General features: G+C 39.9%; 1 protein-coding gene and 1 pseudogene across 3 annotated transcripts in view; both read right to left on the bottom strand.

The window, feature by feature from the left end:
- RNF121 (ring finger protein 121) overlaps nucleotides 1–17,216 on the bottom strand; it is an 82,269-nt gene that overhangs the window by 46,281 nt on the left and 18,772 nt on the right. For 2 of the 3 annotated variants that reach the window (XM_034994995.1, XM_034994994.1), the window contains exons 2-3: nucleotides 5,869–5,906; nucleotides 2,839–2,980 (exon numbers count right to left, since the gene is read on the bottom strand). In XM_034994995.1, coding sequence (XP_034850886.1) covers nucleotides 2,839–2,980; nucleotides 5,869–5,906 — 180 coding nt within the window. Of the gene's footprint in view, nucleotides 1–2,838; nucleotides 2,981–5,868; nucleotides 5,907–9,323; nucleotides 9,504–17,216 lie in introns of all 3 variants that reach the window. The other variant, XM_034994996.1, reaches the window with a different exon arrangement.
- On the bottom strand, nucleotides 12,428–14,098 carry LOC118003901 (annotated as a pseudogene).

Genomic DNA, 17,216 nt, shown 5'->3' with positions numbered 1-17,216 from the left:
CCAACTTGATAAGCTTGAAAAAGGATAGGAGATATTACTGTGTACAAGCATCTTGGGCAATTTTTCTTCTTCCAAAGTTAGTGTTTTAATTAAAGCAGTAAAAATATTCATTGTACACAAGTTAATAAAAGTTTTTTAAAAACCAATCTAGATCATCATTGTACAATAGCAGCATAAAGCGGACATTACAGATTTCCTTTTCCAATTTTTGAAAGATAGGGGTTTAAGTTTCTCAGTGCAATATATTTTATAATGTTAGCATGTTCGCTCATCAGTGAAGTTCAGCATAATGTTTACAGGGCATGGCAGTAAAGCAATGGGATAATTGTGCATGTTCCTTATATAACTGGCTTCATTAAGTTACAGTCACATTTCCTATTAAGGATTAGCTAAGGAATGACATTATCAGTGGTTTTCTAACACTGATGACTCCTATATATGTTCCTGAGAAGCAGAGGAGTCAGGGTTATCCAACCCTCTATTAATCAGAGGGGCCTCTTAATTATTTTCCATACTGGGTTTTTCCTGAAGATATTATTTGAAGAAAGGATTCCACAGTTTTTTTAAAAAGTACTTATTGAAAACCACTATAGTACATACATGAATCCTCACTTCCTATAGATAAAGGTTTTTAAAAATCTTTGCAGATTAGCTAACATTATATAATTAAGATTATCTCTAAATACCAGCACAGAAATGCCAATGGGGCTCTCATTCTACACTTGGTATATGGGTGGTCTTATTTTTCCAGGCTCAATTCAATCATCTTGGTAATTCCCATTCTATAGAGTACACATTATAATCACACACTGACAAACAAGTGACTTATCTCAGATAACAGGGCAAAGCATGACCAGGGTCCAGACGTGAAGCCCCATCTCAGATGGCTTAGCCTGTTGGATGGTCTCCAGTTCAAAAAGTCTTGGTGTCATGTGGTCCTTCAGTGCAATGTGACCTGAAGGTACAGATGTCTCTATTTGTGGTGCATGCCAACACTTGAGCTGGCTATAAGCCAGTAATGTTCGGAACTTCTGTCTGCTCAAGGGCAAAGATTATCCTCTCTTCCTTCTATGCTCTAGGTTATCCCTTGTTCCCTTCATGGAAAACCTTTTCCAGGAGCAACATATGGTACAACAGAAATTATGAAATATGAAACAGAACACTTGGGTTCAAATCCTGGCTCTATCTATTAGTATTCCCTTCATGCCTCAACTCTCTGGGCCTCAGTTTGTTCACGGTACTTACCTCATGGGCTATTAGAAGGATTAAATGAGATAGTGCAGCAGTTCACATCATGTGGGCTACAGACCCCTGGGCATGTCTGACCATATCACCAGAGGTCTGAAAAAGCATATACTAGAGAAAAAGAACTATTCAGAGATTAAGATTAAAAACCCTGGAGTAAAACTGTCTGGGTTCAAATAATGGTTTTATCACTGGAGCAAATTACTTAGTCTTTTCTCTCTCAGTTCTCACTTGTAATTGGAGAAAACATTACCTTACTGAATTATTACAAGGATTAGCTGAGTCCACACTTGTGAAGTACTTACAACAGTGGCTGGCATAGTGAGAATTCAATAAATGTTAGCTATTGTTACTACTATATATGCACTTGTATATTCTATGCAAAGTATTATCACGTAGGTGTTTGCCAAGTTGATGTTAAAAAAGGGTTGTTACCCTTGTAAAGGTTAAAAACTTCTATGGTAACAGTCGTAAAAAAAATCCAGTACACTGCACCTGTCATGTCCTAATCCAGAGTGGTTGAATCTATGATTTCAATCTTCTCAAACTTATTGAGATTTGTTTTGTGGCCTAACACATGTTCTCTCCTGGAGAACGGTCCATGTGCACTTGAGAATGTATTCTGCTGTTGTTGGGTAGTGTGTGCCCTGTGTGTCTGTTAGGTCTAACTGGTTTATAATGCTGTTCAAGTCCTCTATTAACTACTGATATTCTATCTGGTTGCTCTATTCGTTAGTGAAAGTCAGGTACTGAACTCTGCAACCTATTGTAGAACTGTCTATCCCTCTTCAATTCTATCAGTTTCTGCTTCACATATATTGGGGCTCCTTTGTTAGTTATGTTTATAATTGTAGTATCTTCTTATTGGTTTAAACCTTTTATCAATATATAATATCCTTTGTCTCTTGTAAATTTTTTTGATTTAAAGTCTATTGGTCTGATATTTAATAGCCACCCCAGCTCTCTTTTGATTATCATGTACATGGAATATCTTTCTCCATCCTTTTACTTTTATTCTCTGTGTCTTTGTATCTAAAGTGAGTCTCTCATGGTTTGTTTGGTTTTTTTAACCAATCTGCCAATCTCTCCTTTTAATAGAAGAATTTAACCCATTTAAAGTAATTACCAATAAGGAAAGATTTACTTCTGCCATTCAGCTATATGTTTTCTGTATGTTTTATATGTTTTGTTCCTCATTTCCTCTATCATTGTCTTTTTTTTTTTTTTTTTTAATTAATCTAAATCCTACCTGTAAAATTCACTTAAGAGGCTTGGTCTTCCCAACAAGGCGACCACCTCTCCCTTTACTTGAATAGTTCCTGATGAGCATCTCCTTCATGGATCTGTCCCAAAATGTTTAAAAGGGAAGACCTGGCCATGAAAGTAGTCTCAGGTTCTATCCCTATTTTCACCATCTGAATCACTTGCCTCTTAAATGCATACCCACCATACACTATTCACCATTCTTACATAACGTTTACTATCATTGTCTATTCCCTGCCTGTATGCAGCCTGAGGTAGGCTGGACCCTAGAATACTTAGGAAGGGTCTTTTGACAACTGTCAGAAAAAGAAGTGAGAGGCAGTGGCTTACATTGTAGGAGCGGGGGTGCCTCTGTTTCCACTGCACCAGGAGCAGCTGGGCCACCACCAAAGTAGCGATGAGGATGAGGACCATTTCAGCGTGCATGGCTTCATGGCCGCGGTGCTTGGCATGCATGCGTGCGTGCTCAACCCTGAAAGTCAAACAGATGAGGTGAGGCAGATCAGGGAAGGTGTGCTGGTAAAAGGGCAGTGCTTTCCAGGGATATTCCACCAGTCTTTAGCTCAGAACACATTCTTGGGCTTTGCATCTGCAGGGTACTATACAAATTAGGGGCTAGAAAAACACACACCCTAGAGAATGGGCATTTTGGGATAGAACAGGGGCTCTACGGGCCTCAGTCAGAAGCTCAGCTATTGGAAATAAAGGTGGGTTGTTTGCTGCCCACCCCCAAGAGCAAAAGCAGCTGACACCTTTCCTGTGGGAAAGAGGACCCAGGAGAAGCCTGTTGTCACTGCCCATTTCAGTCCTATTTCAACCTGTCACTGGAAGGAGAAAGTAACCCAGAGAGAAGGATATAGCCATAAAATCTCATACTCTTAGTCAATGATATTTATAACACCAATAAAGAGTACTATTGCAGATGTGTACTAATTCCAGGGTTAAAGTCTTGCTTTATTTGTCCTATCCTCTCTGTCAGGACCAGGGATCCTAGTCTAAGACTAGCTAAAGCCTGAAAAATCTGGACTGCTTCAACTTTGTACGAATCCAACAGTGTCCTCACCATCAGCATCCACAGGTAAATAGCCTCCTCAAGAGCTTAAGGAAGAGTGCAACTGGAAACTCTTATTTAATCTAAGGCTGGCATTCTCTGGTCCAGAAGACTGGCAACAAGTGATTCCCTTGGCCAACACCTTCCTTTAAGAATAGAGTCAGAGTCAGCCAACAGAGAAATGAGGAAGGAGTTAGAAAAATAAATACAAATACAGCCTGTAGTCAGGAGCTTTTATGCCAATTCTCCATACCTGAGGCTATTAGGGAGAGAGGGAAAGGACAACATAAATGGTATCTTCATAGAGTTCCCAAGGGCAATGACAGACTATTCAAGAAGAACCCAATGGGATGAATTATAGACAGACAAACGATAAAGCAAATACAGTGAAAAGTTAACTGTAGAATCTAGGTGGTGGGCCTAAAGGTGTTTATTGTATAATCTTTCAACTTTTCTGAGATTTTTCACAATAAAATGTTAGGGAGGAAATATGGTAGGGGCAGTGGGCAGCTAAATGTCAGCAGCCAGCCACAGCACCTCAGGGTTCATCTTACATCAACTCATTCAGGGTGGGAGATTCTGACAAAAAAATAGTACGGGTGGGAGTCAGAAACTTAGGTTCAGACATCCATGTGGACTTGGCCAAGAAAATTCACATCTCTACATCACAATTTCTTCATCTGTCCAAGGAGTCCATATCTTTGCTGCTTCCCTCATAGGGTTGTTGTGAGGATAAGCTAAACTAAAAGGGCAAAGGACACTTTAAAAACCTAAGTACTGTGGGGAGTTATAAAGATAACAGATAAATTTCTTATTCTCAGACAGTATATGACTAAATGGATGTACACAACAAAAATACCAAATATGGAGAAAAGACCAGAGAACAACAACTCTGGTTCAGGTTCCCACGCAATGCAAACATTATCTTTACAATCTTTGTTTGAATACTTCCACTGGCTGAGAACATATGCCTCTTAAAGTAATTCGAGGACCATCTATCTGGCACATTGTAGGTACTCACATGTGCTAATAAAGGAATAAAACTCCAATACTTTAAGGGCAGGAGCTCACTACCTCTCAATATACCACGATTATTAAAAATGTCTGATGAGACAAAATCCATCTTTCTATAGCTTCAATCCACTGGACCTAATTTTATACTCTGGAACAACAAAGGACATAATCATTCTTCTTTCCCAATGCTGCTCTTTCAAAGATTTATATGATCTTATTTAAAAAACCAAAACAAAAACAATCCTCTTCCTACCACCACTTTTCTATGCCCTTTTACGCTAACAGTTCTAGATCTTTTAAATGCTATTCATATTACATAATGTGAAAACCATTAATCCTGGTTGCCTTCTTCTAGATGTTATCTAACTGAAGATCTTCTTAATATGCAGTGTTTACAACAAAATTAGCGTGGACTCAGTGAAGCATGGTGCAATTCATCTCCCTAAAGCAGACAGTATATTTCTATGAACATCTTCCAAATTTTGGAATGTTTTGGTAGCTGAGGTATACAACTGGTGCATATTAAGTTTAAAGCTTTCTAAAATCTTGCTGGGTTTGTCATGTAAGTTGGTATCTTTGTCGTTCTCTATTTTAATAATCTAAATGAAAGGGTTTTTTTGTATTATTAATCAAATTTACATAGTTGATTCCAGCTCACTGGTCAGCTACCTTGTGGGGCAAACACTCTGAAGGCTCTTTGATGAGTAATCATGATAATAAGGTATTTGTTGACTGTTGACTCACTCTGGTTACAAAGCAAGTTAGTGGCAGAGTTGAGATCAGAAGACACTATTCCCATTTTTCAGCCAGATCTCTCTGCTCTGTTTCATGGATAATGATGATGTTAATGATGATAGTCACCTGCAAAGCAGGTAACACTTACTGGAAGCTTACCACATGCCAGGCATTGTTCTAAGAATTTCACATATATTAATAGTCCTCACAACAACTCTATCAGGTGTAGGTACTGTTGCAACCTTCATTGTGCAAACTGAGGAAACTAAGGTAGTAAGAAATCAAGTTAACTTGCCTAAGATAGCATAGCTAGGAAATGGCAGAACTAGTAGTATTTAAACCCAGATAAATAGTTTGGTGCAATTACCTATTTACTCCCCAGGACTGAAGGAGCTACTCAGGAGTAACCCAAGTACTGGAGAAGATCACAAATGACCTCTCCTACTAGTCAAGAGTAATGGCTTCCCCACAGACAAGGAAGCAAAAGGGTAGATATACAACTCTATTAGTAGGATTAATTTACAGTTCCCAGCCTGAGGGGCCCACACTGTCACACTTACCTCCACTGCTCCTCTGGGGAGAGGTCTGACATATCAACCTATAGAAAAACAACACCAAAAAAATCCATTACTGTCTTAGAACTGTGCCTGCCCAAATAAGGTACTCATACATTCATCATTATCTTCAAGGAATTATGAGAAGCTTCAAGTGTCACAATCTTTATGAAGCCTTCCCCAATACTCTACTTCCCACTGATCTCTCCCTTCTCTAACCACTTACTTTTTTTTTTTAAGATTTTTTTTTTTTAATTTATTTGACAGAGAGAGGCACAGCGAGAGAGGGAACACAAGCAGGGGGAGTGGGAGAGGGAGAAGCAGGCTTCCCGCCGAGCAGGGAGCCCGATGTGGGACTCGATCCCAGGACCCCGGGATCATGACCTGAGCCGAAGGCAGACGCTTAACGACTGAGCCACCCAGGCGCCCTCTAACCACTTACTTTATCTCATGTCTATGACTGACAGTATATTGCATGTCTATGCTAGGCAATGAGGACAGGAGAGTAAACCTAGCTCCTAAGATGCTCACAGCCTAGTCAAGAAGTCACACATATATACAGAAAATTTCTTGACTATATGCTGAGGACTAGCTATGGAAGAATAAAGAAATGGCTTCTGATCCAATTTGCAGTGTTATAGACTGGCAAAGACCTCCTGGAGAAGACGTGAAATATCATCCAGATGAAGAAATGGGAGAAATACGTTCCAGGCAAAGGGACTAACTAACGTGAAGATGAAGGAATAAAGTTGCGTAGCATACAAATAAATGAGTATGGCTAGGGCAAAAAGTATGAATTAGGATTAGTGGGAGATGAAGCTAGATAAAATATTCTGTCATATGCCATCTGACTCTAACTGGCCCCATGGCAGCAGGCAGCACATCATTAGACTAGGGAGAATTAAGCTTTAGTCCCTGCTCTGCTATTAACTAGCAGTATGACCTTCCAACTTCAAAGTTCTGGTTCTATTTGTTAGTTCTTGTCCTTTAGAGCAGGGTTTCTCAACCTTGGCACTATGGATATTTTGGGACTGGATAATTCTTTGGTGAGGTAGGGAGCATTCCGTACATTGTAGGATGTTTTAGCAGCATCCCTGGCCTCTAGCCACTAGATGGCACAGAAGCAACAATGTTTACAGACATTGTAAAATGTCCCCCGTGGGATGAAAATTGCCTCCAGCTGAAAACCACTGCTCAAGAATAATACTAAACTCTTTGAGTTCATGACTCAAGTCTTCTACTTCCTTACAGCCATACAAAAGCATAACCAAGTGTCAGTACATAAGTCAAAAACATTGCATTCATACATTCTTACACTGACCTGAGCTGAAAACGTTTCTTGATATAGAGGAGAGAGACAAGGCCTCAAAGGACTCATTCAACAAATATTCCTTTAGTACTTATGAGGTTCAAGGCCCAATTTCTCACTGTTCCTATGATAACTTCAGAAAAGTACTTTACAAAGAATGTTTGAAATAAAATGGGCAGGACTCTCCTACTGAGTCAAATCAGCACGTATTTACCAGGCATCCTTTATGTGTGTGTACTGTGTATTCCCATCACTATTTAGGGAGGGCTTTCTGATTTGTACATGTCCCAGCTAAGTTTAAAAAAAAAAAAAAAACTCAAGGCTTTGCCAGGGTAATGAAGTCAACCACCTCCTCCCTTTTCCTACTTCACACAATGCCTCACAGAATGTATTCAGGTGTCAGGTCTTCATTTCCCTAGAATAACAGAGGTCCCATAATATCCCAGGACAAGTAGATATAAGAAATGGAAATGCCCATTTGGGTGGTACCTGAGCAGAAAATTAAGGACCACATTTCTATTTTTTAAAGATTTATTTGAGAGAGAGAGAGAAAGAAAGAGCATGCAAGCAGGGGAGAGGCAAAGAGAGAGGGAGACAAGCAGACTCCCCACTGAGCACGGTGCCCCGATGTGGGGCTTGATCCCAGAACCCCAAGATCATGACCTGAGCCAAAAGCAGACTCTTAACCGACTGAGCTACCCAGGCGCCCCGGACCACACTTCTAAATAAACAGTCCAATACAGGTTTCCTGCTACCTATCAAAACTCTTTTCCTTTTTTCCAACTTGGACCTGTGTCTTGCCAAGCCAGTCTGTTCACTGTCTCAAAACATATGGGACTCATTCCTATCTCTGGGCCTTTGCATATTCTTCCTTCTGCTTGCAATGTTTCCCTCTCTTTTATCCATCCAAATCCAACTTGTCCTTTGAGAGCCCAGCTGCAATTTCACCTTCCCTCAAGAAGCCTGCCCTGATTCCCTAGCTTAGTGAATATGGCCCTCTGCTTTTCTCAAGCACGGATTTTTCTCCTTACTCAAAGGGTGGCACAAAGACTAGTATCAGCATTGTCTGGGTGCTTGTTAGAAATGCAGAATCTCAGGCATCACTCCAGACCCACTGAATCAGAATCCTACTTTTAATAAGGTCTCCAGATGATTCATATGCATATTAAATCTATGAAGCACTGTTCCATACCAGTCATTCATAGTCTTATCTTAAATGTGATTTCCAAGTGATGTAACTGCTTTTTTTAAAAGATTTTATTTATTTATTTATTTGACAGAGAGAGAGAGAGTGTGTATAAGCAGTGAGAGGGGCAGGCAGAGGGAAAGGAAGAAGCAAGCTCCCCGCTGAGCAGGAGGCCGGATGCAGGGCTCAATCCCAGGACCCTGGGATCATGACCTAAGCCTAAAGCAGACGCTTGACTGAGTGAGCCACTCAGGTGCCCCGATGTAACTGCTTCTTAAGGCCAGAACCAGGACTAAGGAAGGTGGAGGTAAGCCAAGGGACCTAGGGCTCAAAATTTAAGGAGGCACTCATTGTCAGGTACTGACCCTCCATGCGCATGACCTTGAAAGTGAGTGCCTTGTTTGCTTCACCCTAGTCCTGGCCTGCTTATGTCTACCTTGCTTCCATCCCATAAACCTGGAAGATCCCACAGAGCCAAGGAGAATACACTGCTTTGTGTCTTTCAAGGAGAATAGAACAGAGCTGAGCATATACTAAGCACTCAGTGAGTACTAGGGGAATTGAACAGAATTCTCTCCAATACGATAATAAGTGTGCTGACAAACCAGCACCCCACCTGGAGATGCTTAAATGGGAGTATAAATAAACACATGAAAAATACTTAGTAGGTATCCGGGAAAGAAGTATTCATTTGATACCAGGAGGCACTCAGAAACTCATGTTTGTCAAAACAAAAAGAAACAACACAACTACATCTCCAAAGAAGCAAGACGACTCCACTGAAGGGTAAACTAAGGAAGATCCAAAGAACTGGGCCAGCCATGGGGTGTCTCTCCATGATGGTGGTCAAGCATGTTACTACCTATACCTTAGGCTCTCCGTCTAGAAAATAGAGAATAAGACTTCTGACTTCATTGTGGGGCTGTGAGGGTAAGAACATTCAAGGTGACCAAGTGATTTCCTTACCTTTCCTCCTGGGAGAGTGGAAGCACTTTATAAAGTATCAGGAGAGGCTGTGGAACCGAATGTTGATGAAGCACAGGACACTACTGCTTCCAGAGCCTCAGGGAAAATACCTCAGAAGGGCAAGCACTAAGGCTGAGACTAGACCTGGGCTTAGAGGACTGTTCAGCACTTCATGGAATACTATGAATGCAAAGAGTAGAGACATGATTTGGCTTTAGTAGTTGCCTCCTGAACCAAACAATTCTTTAAACTACATCCATATTGGTCTTCTAGCACAAGTGGAAAAACAGGGAAAGCTGTAAACCATAGCTATAATTAACCCGTACCATCTGGAAATACATCTTTATTTGCTCCCTCATTAATGAGTTTATTCATCTGGGTCCAAGCAGTAAGTCAGTCTGATTGTGCCCTGTCCAGAGCTCAGGTAGCTAATTGAGGAGGCTCTCCAGGCATGGTTACTGACTGATGGGTTCACATCCAACTCCCAAGACCCACACATAGAATGTTTTCTTGCCAACCAATCCCTCCCCTCCTAGAAGCTCACAAAGCCCTTAGTAGTATCAATCTACCTAAGTCCAGATTTGAAAGAAGTTAAATCAAAAATGTCAAGCAGAGAGCAAGAGAAAATTTCATAAAAACAGAAAATGCTCAGGTGCAAGATTCAGGGACCCACCCCTGTAACCCAACAGGCCTCTTGTACCCCACAAATATTGGATACTCTGTGGTCTGAGTTTTTACACAGGCTGGTTACTTTGTCCATTAAGCCCCTCTCTTCCACCAAACTACATTATGCCTTCCTACAAAATGCTGGCCAAATCCTCCTGGCTCGAAGGCTCTTCAGACTGACCCCATTCACTGAAGAAACAAACATCCTTTACTGCCTTCCTAAGCATGGGCCAGAGCCCAGTAGCATCAGCACCCTGAGAGCTTATTAAGAAACAGAGAATCTCAGACTCTACCCCAGACCTCCTGAATCAGAATTTACACTAAATAAGATAGACAGGTAATCCATATGCCCTTTAAAAGTTTGAGAAGCCCTGCTACTGCACACCAGCACTCACATTCACAACTTGTCCTACAATCATACACTTCTATGCACCTGATTCTTTTAATGACAGCTGTACTGAGATCTAATTCACATACCATAAAATCCACCCATTTAAAGTGTACTATTCAGTGCTTTTTAGTATATCGAGTTGTGCCACCACCACCACTTCTAAGTTTAGAACATTTTACCACCCCAAAAAGAAACCACATACCAGTTAGCAGTCCCTCTCCATCCTCCCCCCAGCCTAAGAAACCACTAATTTACTTTCTGTTGCTATCTACAGACTGCCTAGTCTAGATGTTTCATATAAATGGGATCATACAACATGTGGTCTTTTGTAATTGGCTTCTTTCACTTAGCATAACGTTTTCAATGTTCATCAGGTTGTAGCACGTATTGTGGTTCATTCCTTTCTTCACTGTATGGACATACCACATTATAGCTATCCACTCATCAGTCATTGGACATTTGAGTTGTTTATACTTTTTAACTATTACAAATAATGCTGTTATGAACATTTATCTACAAGTCTTTGTGTAGACAGGTTTTCATTTCTCAAGTATATATACCTAGGAGTGAAATTGTTGGGTCATATGGTAACTCTATGTTTAACCTTTTAAGGAACTGCCAAATTGTTTTCCACAGCAGCTGCACCATTTTACATTCCCACCAGCACTGCATCAAAGTTCCAGCTTCTCCACATCCTCAACAACACTTGTTACTCTCTTCTTGATAAAAGCATCCAAGCGGGCGGGAAATGGTATCGCAACATATTTTCAATTTTGCATTTCCCTGAAGGACAGTAATGCTGAGCACCTTTTCATAGGCTTATTGGCCATTTATATATTTTCTCTGGAGAAAAGTTTATTCAGATCCTTTGTCCATTTTTTAAAAATAGACTATTTTAGATCAGTTTTAGGCTCACAGCAAAACTGAATGGAAAATACAGAGATTACCCATATGTTCCCTGCACCCAAATATGCAGAGCCTCCCCCATTATCAACATCCCCCACCAGAGTAGTACATTTGTTCCAACTGATGAACCTACCCTGACACATCATTTCACCCAAAGTTCATAGTTTACCTTAAAGTTCATTATTGATGTTATATAGCCTACTGGTTTGGGCAAATGTATAATGTATACAGAGATGTATGCAACACTCAAGTATCATACAGAGTAGCTTCACTGTCCTAAAAATCCTCTGTGCTCTGCTTATTTATCCCTCTATCCCCCCAACCCCTATCAAACACTTATCTTTTTACTGTCTCTATGGTTTTGACTTCTCTAGAATGTCATATAGTTAAAATCAGATGTAGCCTCTTTACACTGGCTTCTTTGACTTAGTAATATGCATTTAAGATTCCTCTATGTCGGGCGCCTGGGTGGCTCAGTTGGTTAAGCAACTGCCTTCGGTTCAAGTCATGATCCTGGAGTCCCGGGATCGAGTTCCGCATCGGGCTCCCTGCTCAGCAGGGAGTCTGCTTCTCCCTCTGACCCTCCACCCTCTCATGCACTCTCTCTATGATTCTCTCTCATTCTCTCTCTCTCAATAAATAAATAAAAATCTTAAAAAAAAAAAGATTCCTCTATGTCTTTTCATGGTTTAATCACTCATTTCTTCTTAGTGAATAATATTCACAAAGATATTCCATTGTCTGGATGTACCACAGTTTATTTATCCACTCACCTACTGAAGGACATCTTGATTACTTCCAACATTTGGCAACTGTGAATAAAGCTGCTATAAACATCTGTGTGCAGGTCTCTGTGTGGACATAGATTTTCAACTCTTATGGGGAAATGCTAGAGAGCACAATTACTGGATTGTATGGTAATAGTGTGTTTAGTAAATTACTATTAGTAATTTGTGTCCTCTTTTTTTCTTAGTTAGCCTGGCTACAGACCTACCAGTTTTATCAATCTTTCAAAGGATCAGATTTTGATTTTGATTTTCTTTACTGATTTCTTACTTTTAATTCATTGATTTCTGCTGTTTTTCATTATTTCTTTTCTTCTGCTTAATCAGGTTTTAATTTGCTCTTTTTCTTTCCAAAGGTGGATCCTTAGGTGATTGATTTTATTTTATTTTCTTATTTTTTTCATGTCGTGGACTTGCTTCTTTAATTGGAGATGAACTCAGCAGCCAATGGCAAGGATCCACACTCTAACAAAAGAGCCAAATACAGAATGGTGGTCCTCTCAAAGAAACCAGTAACTTGCATTTGATTTATCCAGCTTGGCTCATTCCCAAATGTTTAAGATTTGGATTCCTAAAGTCTTCTTCAGCATTTAACTACTTCTCTGTGGGTGGAAGCAGCTGGGACTGTTTGTCCACACATAAACTGATCCTTGTCATAAATCACTTTTATAATGAGAAAGCAGCTAGGACACGCTGCCATGTCTTCCTCATTCTCCTAATCTTCCTTGGTGATGCACAAGCTATCCCCACACGGGAAGGGGTATAAATGTCTCCAAGTCTTCATCATATTGGAAGTCCTCAATCTCCACCTCATCATGAAACACAGCCATCGTCACTGGGGCCAGGTGAGGTCTGCCACCTCCACTTACCAACACTGCCCTGGGACAGTCTAACTTGGCAGGCTCAGGCCCCAGCCCCGGTGATTGATTTTAGATCTTTCGTCTCTTCCCTCTAAGCATGGTTTTTGCTGCATCCCACAAATTTTGGTAAGTTGTATTTCCACTTTCATTTAGTTCAAATGTATTTAAATTTCTCTTGAGATTTCTTCTTTGATCCATATTTAGAAGTATGTTGCTTGATCTTCAAGTATTTATGGATTTTCTAGCTGTCATTCTGTTACTGATTTCTAGCTGAATTCCATTATGCTCTGACAGGGGACAATGTATGATTCCTATTCTTTTAAATTTGTTGTGTTTTATGGCCCACTTTGTGGTCTATCTTGGTGAATGTTCCATGTAAACTTGAGAATGTCTCTATTCTGCTGTTGTCAGATGAAGCAGTCTATAGATGTCCATTATATCCAGTTGATTGACGGTGTTACTGAATTCAGTTATGTCTTTACTGACTTTCTGCCTGCTGAATCTGTTCATTTCTGACACAGGAATGTTGAACTCTCCAACTAGAAAAGTGGATTTGTCTATTTCTCTTTGCAATTCTATCAGTTTTTGCCTCACATATTTTGACACCCTTGTGTTAGGCACATACATATTACAGATTGTTATGTCTTCTTGAAGGCCTGACTCTTTCATTACTACATAATGCCCCCCTTGATCCCTAATAACTTTCCTTCTCTAAAATCTGCTCTTTCTGGGATGCATGGGTGGCTCAGTTTGTTAAGCACTCAACTCTTCATTTTGACTCAGGTAATGATCATGAGATCGAGCCCTGCATCAGGCTGCACACTCAGTGGGGAGTCTGCTTAAGATTTTCTCCCTCTCCCTTTGCCCCTCCTGCTCCCCCACCCGCTCGCATGCTCGTGCTCTCTCTAAAATAAATAAATAAATCTTTGAAGTCTGCTCTTTCTGAAATATAGCTAGTCTTGCTTTCTTTTGATTAATATTAGTATGGTATATCTTTCTCCATTCATTTACTTCTAATTTATATGTGTCCTTTTACTTAAAATGAGTTTCTTATTTTTTATCCACTCTGACCATCTTTTAATTGGTGCATTTAGACCACTGATGTTCAAAGTAACTACTGATATAGTTGGATTAATATCCACTATATCTGTTAATATTTTGTTTGTTGTCCTTGTTCTTGGCTCCTGTTTTTTTCTTCCAAGCTTTTGTGATTTTTTTTTTTTTTTTTAAAGTAGGCTCCATGCCCAGGGTGGAGTCCAACATGGGGCTTGAACTCACAACCCTGAGATCAAGACCTGAGCTGAAATCAAGAGTTGGAAGCTCAACCGACAGCCACCCAGACACCCCCAAGCTTTTGTGATTTTAATTGAGAATTTTATATATTATATTTTCTCCCCTTTCTCAGCCTATCACTTATATTTCTGTTTTTATTTGTTTTAGTGGTTGCCCTAGAGTTTGCAGTATACATTTACAACTAATTAAGTCCACTTTTTTTTTTTTTAAAGATTTTATTTATTTATTCATGAGAGACAGAGAGAGAGAGAGAGAGGCAGAGGGAGAAGCAGGCTCCCAAGGAGCAGGGAGCCCGATGCGGGACTCGATCCCAGGACACTGGGATCATGACCTGAGCCGAAGGCAGACGCTTAACCATCTGAGCCACCCAGGCGCCCTAATTAAGTCCACTTTCAAATAATACTATACCACTTCATGGGTAATGTAAGTACCTTATAACAAAATAATCCTAATTCCTCCCTCCCACCCTTTGTTTCATTGCTGTCATTCATTTAACTTTTTCATAAGCATATCTATACATGCACACACATACATAGACACATAAATGCATACATAATCAAATGCAGTGTTGTATAATTATTCTGAAAAAACTGCTATGCTAGATCAATTAAAAGTAAAAAAAAAAGGAGCATCTACAAAAATACTATAGCTTACATTATATTCAATGGTGAAAGACAAAATACTTTTCCATTAAGATCAGAAACAATGTCAGCATGTCTACCCTCACCACTACTATTCAACATGACACTGAAGTTTTTAGCCAGCACGATAAGGCAATAAAAGGAGATAAAAGGCACACAAATTGGAAAGAAATAAAACTGCCCCTATTTGCAGATGACATGATGTCCTATGTAGAAAATCCCAAAATCTACAAAAAGAAAAAAATCCTAGAATAAGAGAGTTCAGCAATATGGGAGAATACAATATAAACACACTCAAAAAATACACTTCTATATATTAGCAATGAACACATGAAAACTGAAATTAATACAAAATTTACAATCATTCATAAAAAAATAAGTAAAATAAATATTTCTATTCTATCTTCACTTATTCCTTTTCTGATACTTCCTTCCTTTATGTAAATCTGAGCTTCTGACCTCTATCATTTTCCTTCTCTCTAAAGAACTTCTTTTAACATTCCTCGCAAGGCAGGTCTACTGGGAACAAATTCTCTCATTTTTGCTTGTCTTTACTTCTCCTTCTCTCTTGAAGGGTAAAGAATTCTAGGCTGGTGGAGTTTTTTCTCAACTTTTTTTTTTTTTTTAAAGAGAGACAGCATGAGCAGGCATGGTGGGGGCGACAGAGGGAGAGAGAGAATCTTAAGCAAGCACCGTGCCTAGCACGGAGCCTAACATGGGGCTCAACCTCACGAGCCTGAGATCATCACTTGAGCTGAAATCAAGAGTCAGACACTTTGACTGAGTCACTCAGGCGCCCCTTTTCTCAACACTTTAAACATTTCATTCTACCTCTTCTTGATTGCATGGTTTCTGAGGAAAACTTGGATATAATTCTTATCTTTGCTTCTCTGTAGGTAAGGTGGTTTTTCCTCTGGTTTCCTTCAGGATTTTCTATTTTTGATTTTCTAGTTTGAAAAATGATATGTCTAGGTGTAGTTTTTTTGGCATGGAAGGTTTGTGTTTCATTGTTGTTGTTTTGGCATTTATCTTGCTTGGTATTTTCTGAGCTTCCTGGATCTGTTGTTTGCTGTCTGACATTAATTTGGGCAATTCTCAGTCATTATTGTTTCAAATATTTCTTCTGTTTCTCTCTCTTTTCTTCTTCTGGTATTCCCATGATGTGAATGTCTTAAGTCTGTTTGGGCTGCTGTTACAAAATGCAATAGATTGGGTGTGGCTTATAAACAACAAATATTTATTTCTCACATTTCTGGAGGGTGGGACGTCCAGGATGATGGCACCAGATTTTGTGTCTGGTAAGGGCTTCTGGGTTCATAGATGGCCATCTTTTTGCCATGTCCTCAAATGGTAGAAGGGGCTAGGGAGCTCTGTGGGGCCTCTTTTATAAGGGCACAAATCCCAATTATGAGGGCTCTGCCCTTATGACCTAATCACCTCCCAAAAGCTCCACCATCTTACACCATCACATTAGGAATTAAAATTTCAACCTATGAATTTGGGGGGAACACAAATATTCAGACTATAGCAATGTATATCACAACTTTTGTAGTTGTCCCATGGTTCTTAGATATTGTTTTTTCTAATGTCTTTTCTCTTTACTTTTCACTTTTATAGGTTCCTACTGAGATACCCTCAAGCTCAGAGATTCTTTCCTCAGCCATGTCCAATCTACTGATAAGCCCATCAAAGGCATTTTTCATTTCTGCTACAGTGTTTTTGATCTCTAGTGTTTCTTAGAATTTCCATCTCTCTTGTTCTTGCATGCTGTCTACTTTATCCATTAGAGCTACAAGCATATTAATCATAGTTGTTTCAAATTCCTGGTCTAATAATTCCAACATCCCTGCCATATATGAGTCTAATTCTGATGCTTGGTTTTTCTTTTCAAACTGTGCTTTTGGGGCATCTGGGTGGCTCAGTCAGTTAAGTGTCCAACTCTTGATCTCAGCTCTGGTCTTGATCCCAGGGTCGTGTGAGTTCAAGCCCCACAATGGGCTCCATGCTGGGCAGGGAGCCTACTTAAAAAAACAAAAAACTATGCTTTTTGTCTTTTGGTATGTCTTATAATTTTTTCTTGATAGCTGGGCAGGATACGCCCAGTAAAAGGCACTGCTATAAATAGGCCTTTACTAATGTGGTATAGTAAGGTGTGGAGGGAGGGGAAACATCCTATAGTCCAATGACTGAATTTCAGTCTTTTAGTGAGCCTATGCCTCTGGAGTATGAACTTCACAAGTGCTTCTCAGTTCTTCACTCACCCCTCTTAGGTGGGAGAGGATGGCTTGAGTGGGCTGGAGTTTGGCATTTCCCTTCTCCTACATGGAAGCCCAGAGCTGGCTAGAGTTGGG

Source organism: Mirounga leonina, unplaced genomic scaffold, assembly GCF_011800145.1.
Source record: "Mirounga leonina isolate KUSES-001 unplaced genomic scaffold, KU_Mleo_1.0 Mir_92, whole genome shotgun sequence".
NCBI classification, from domain to species: domain Eukaryota; kingdom Metazoa; phylum Chordata; class Mammalia; order Carnivora; family Phocidae; genus Mirounga; species Mirounga leonina.
The sequence above is the reverse complement of the archived record's forward strand: the minus strand, read 5'-3'. Positions and strand labels throughout refer to the sequence as shown.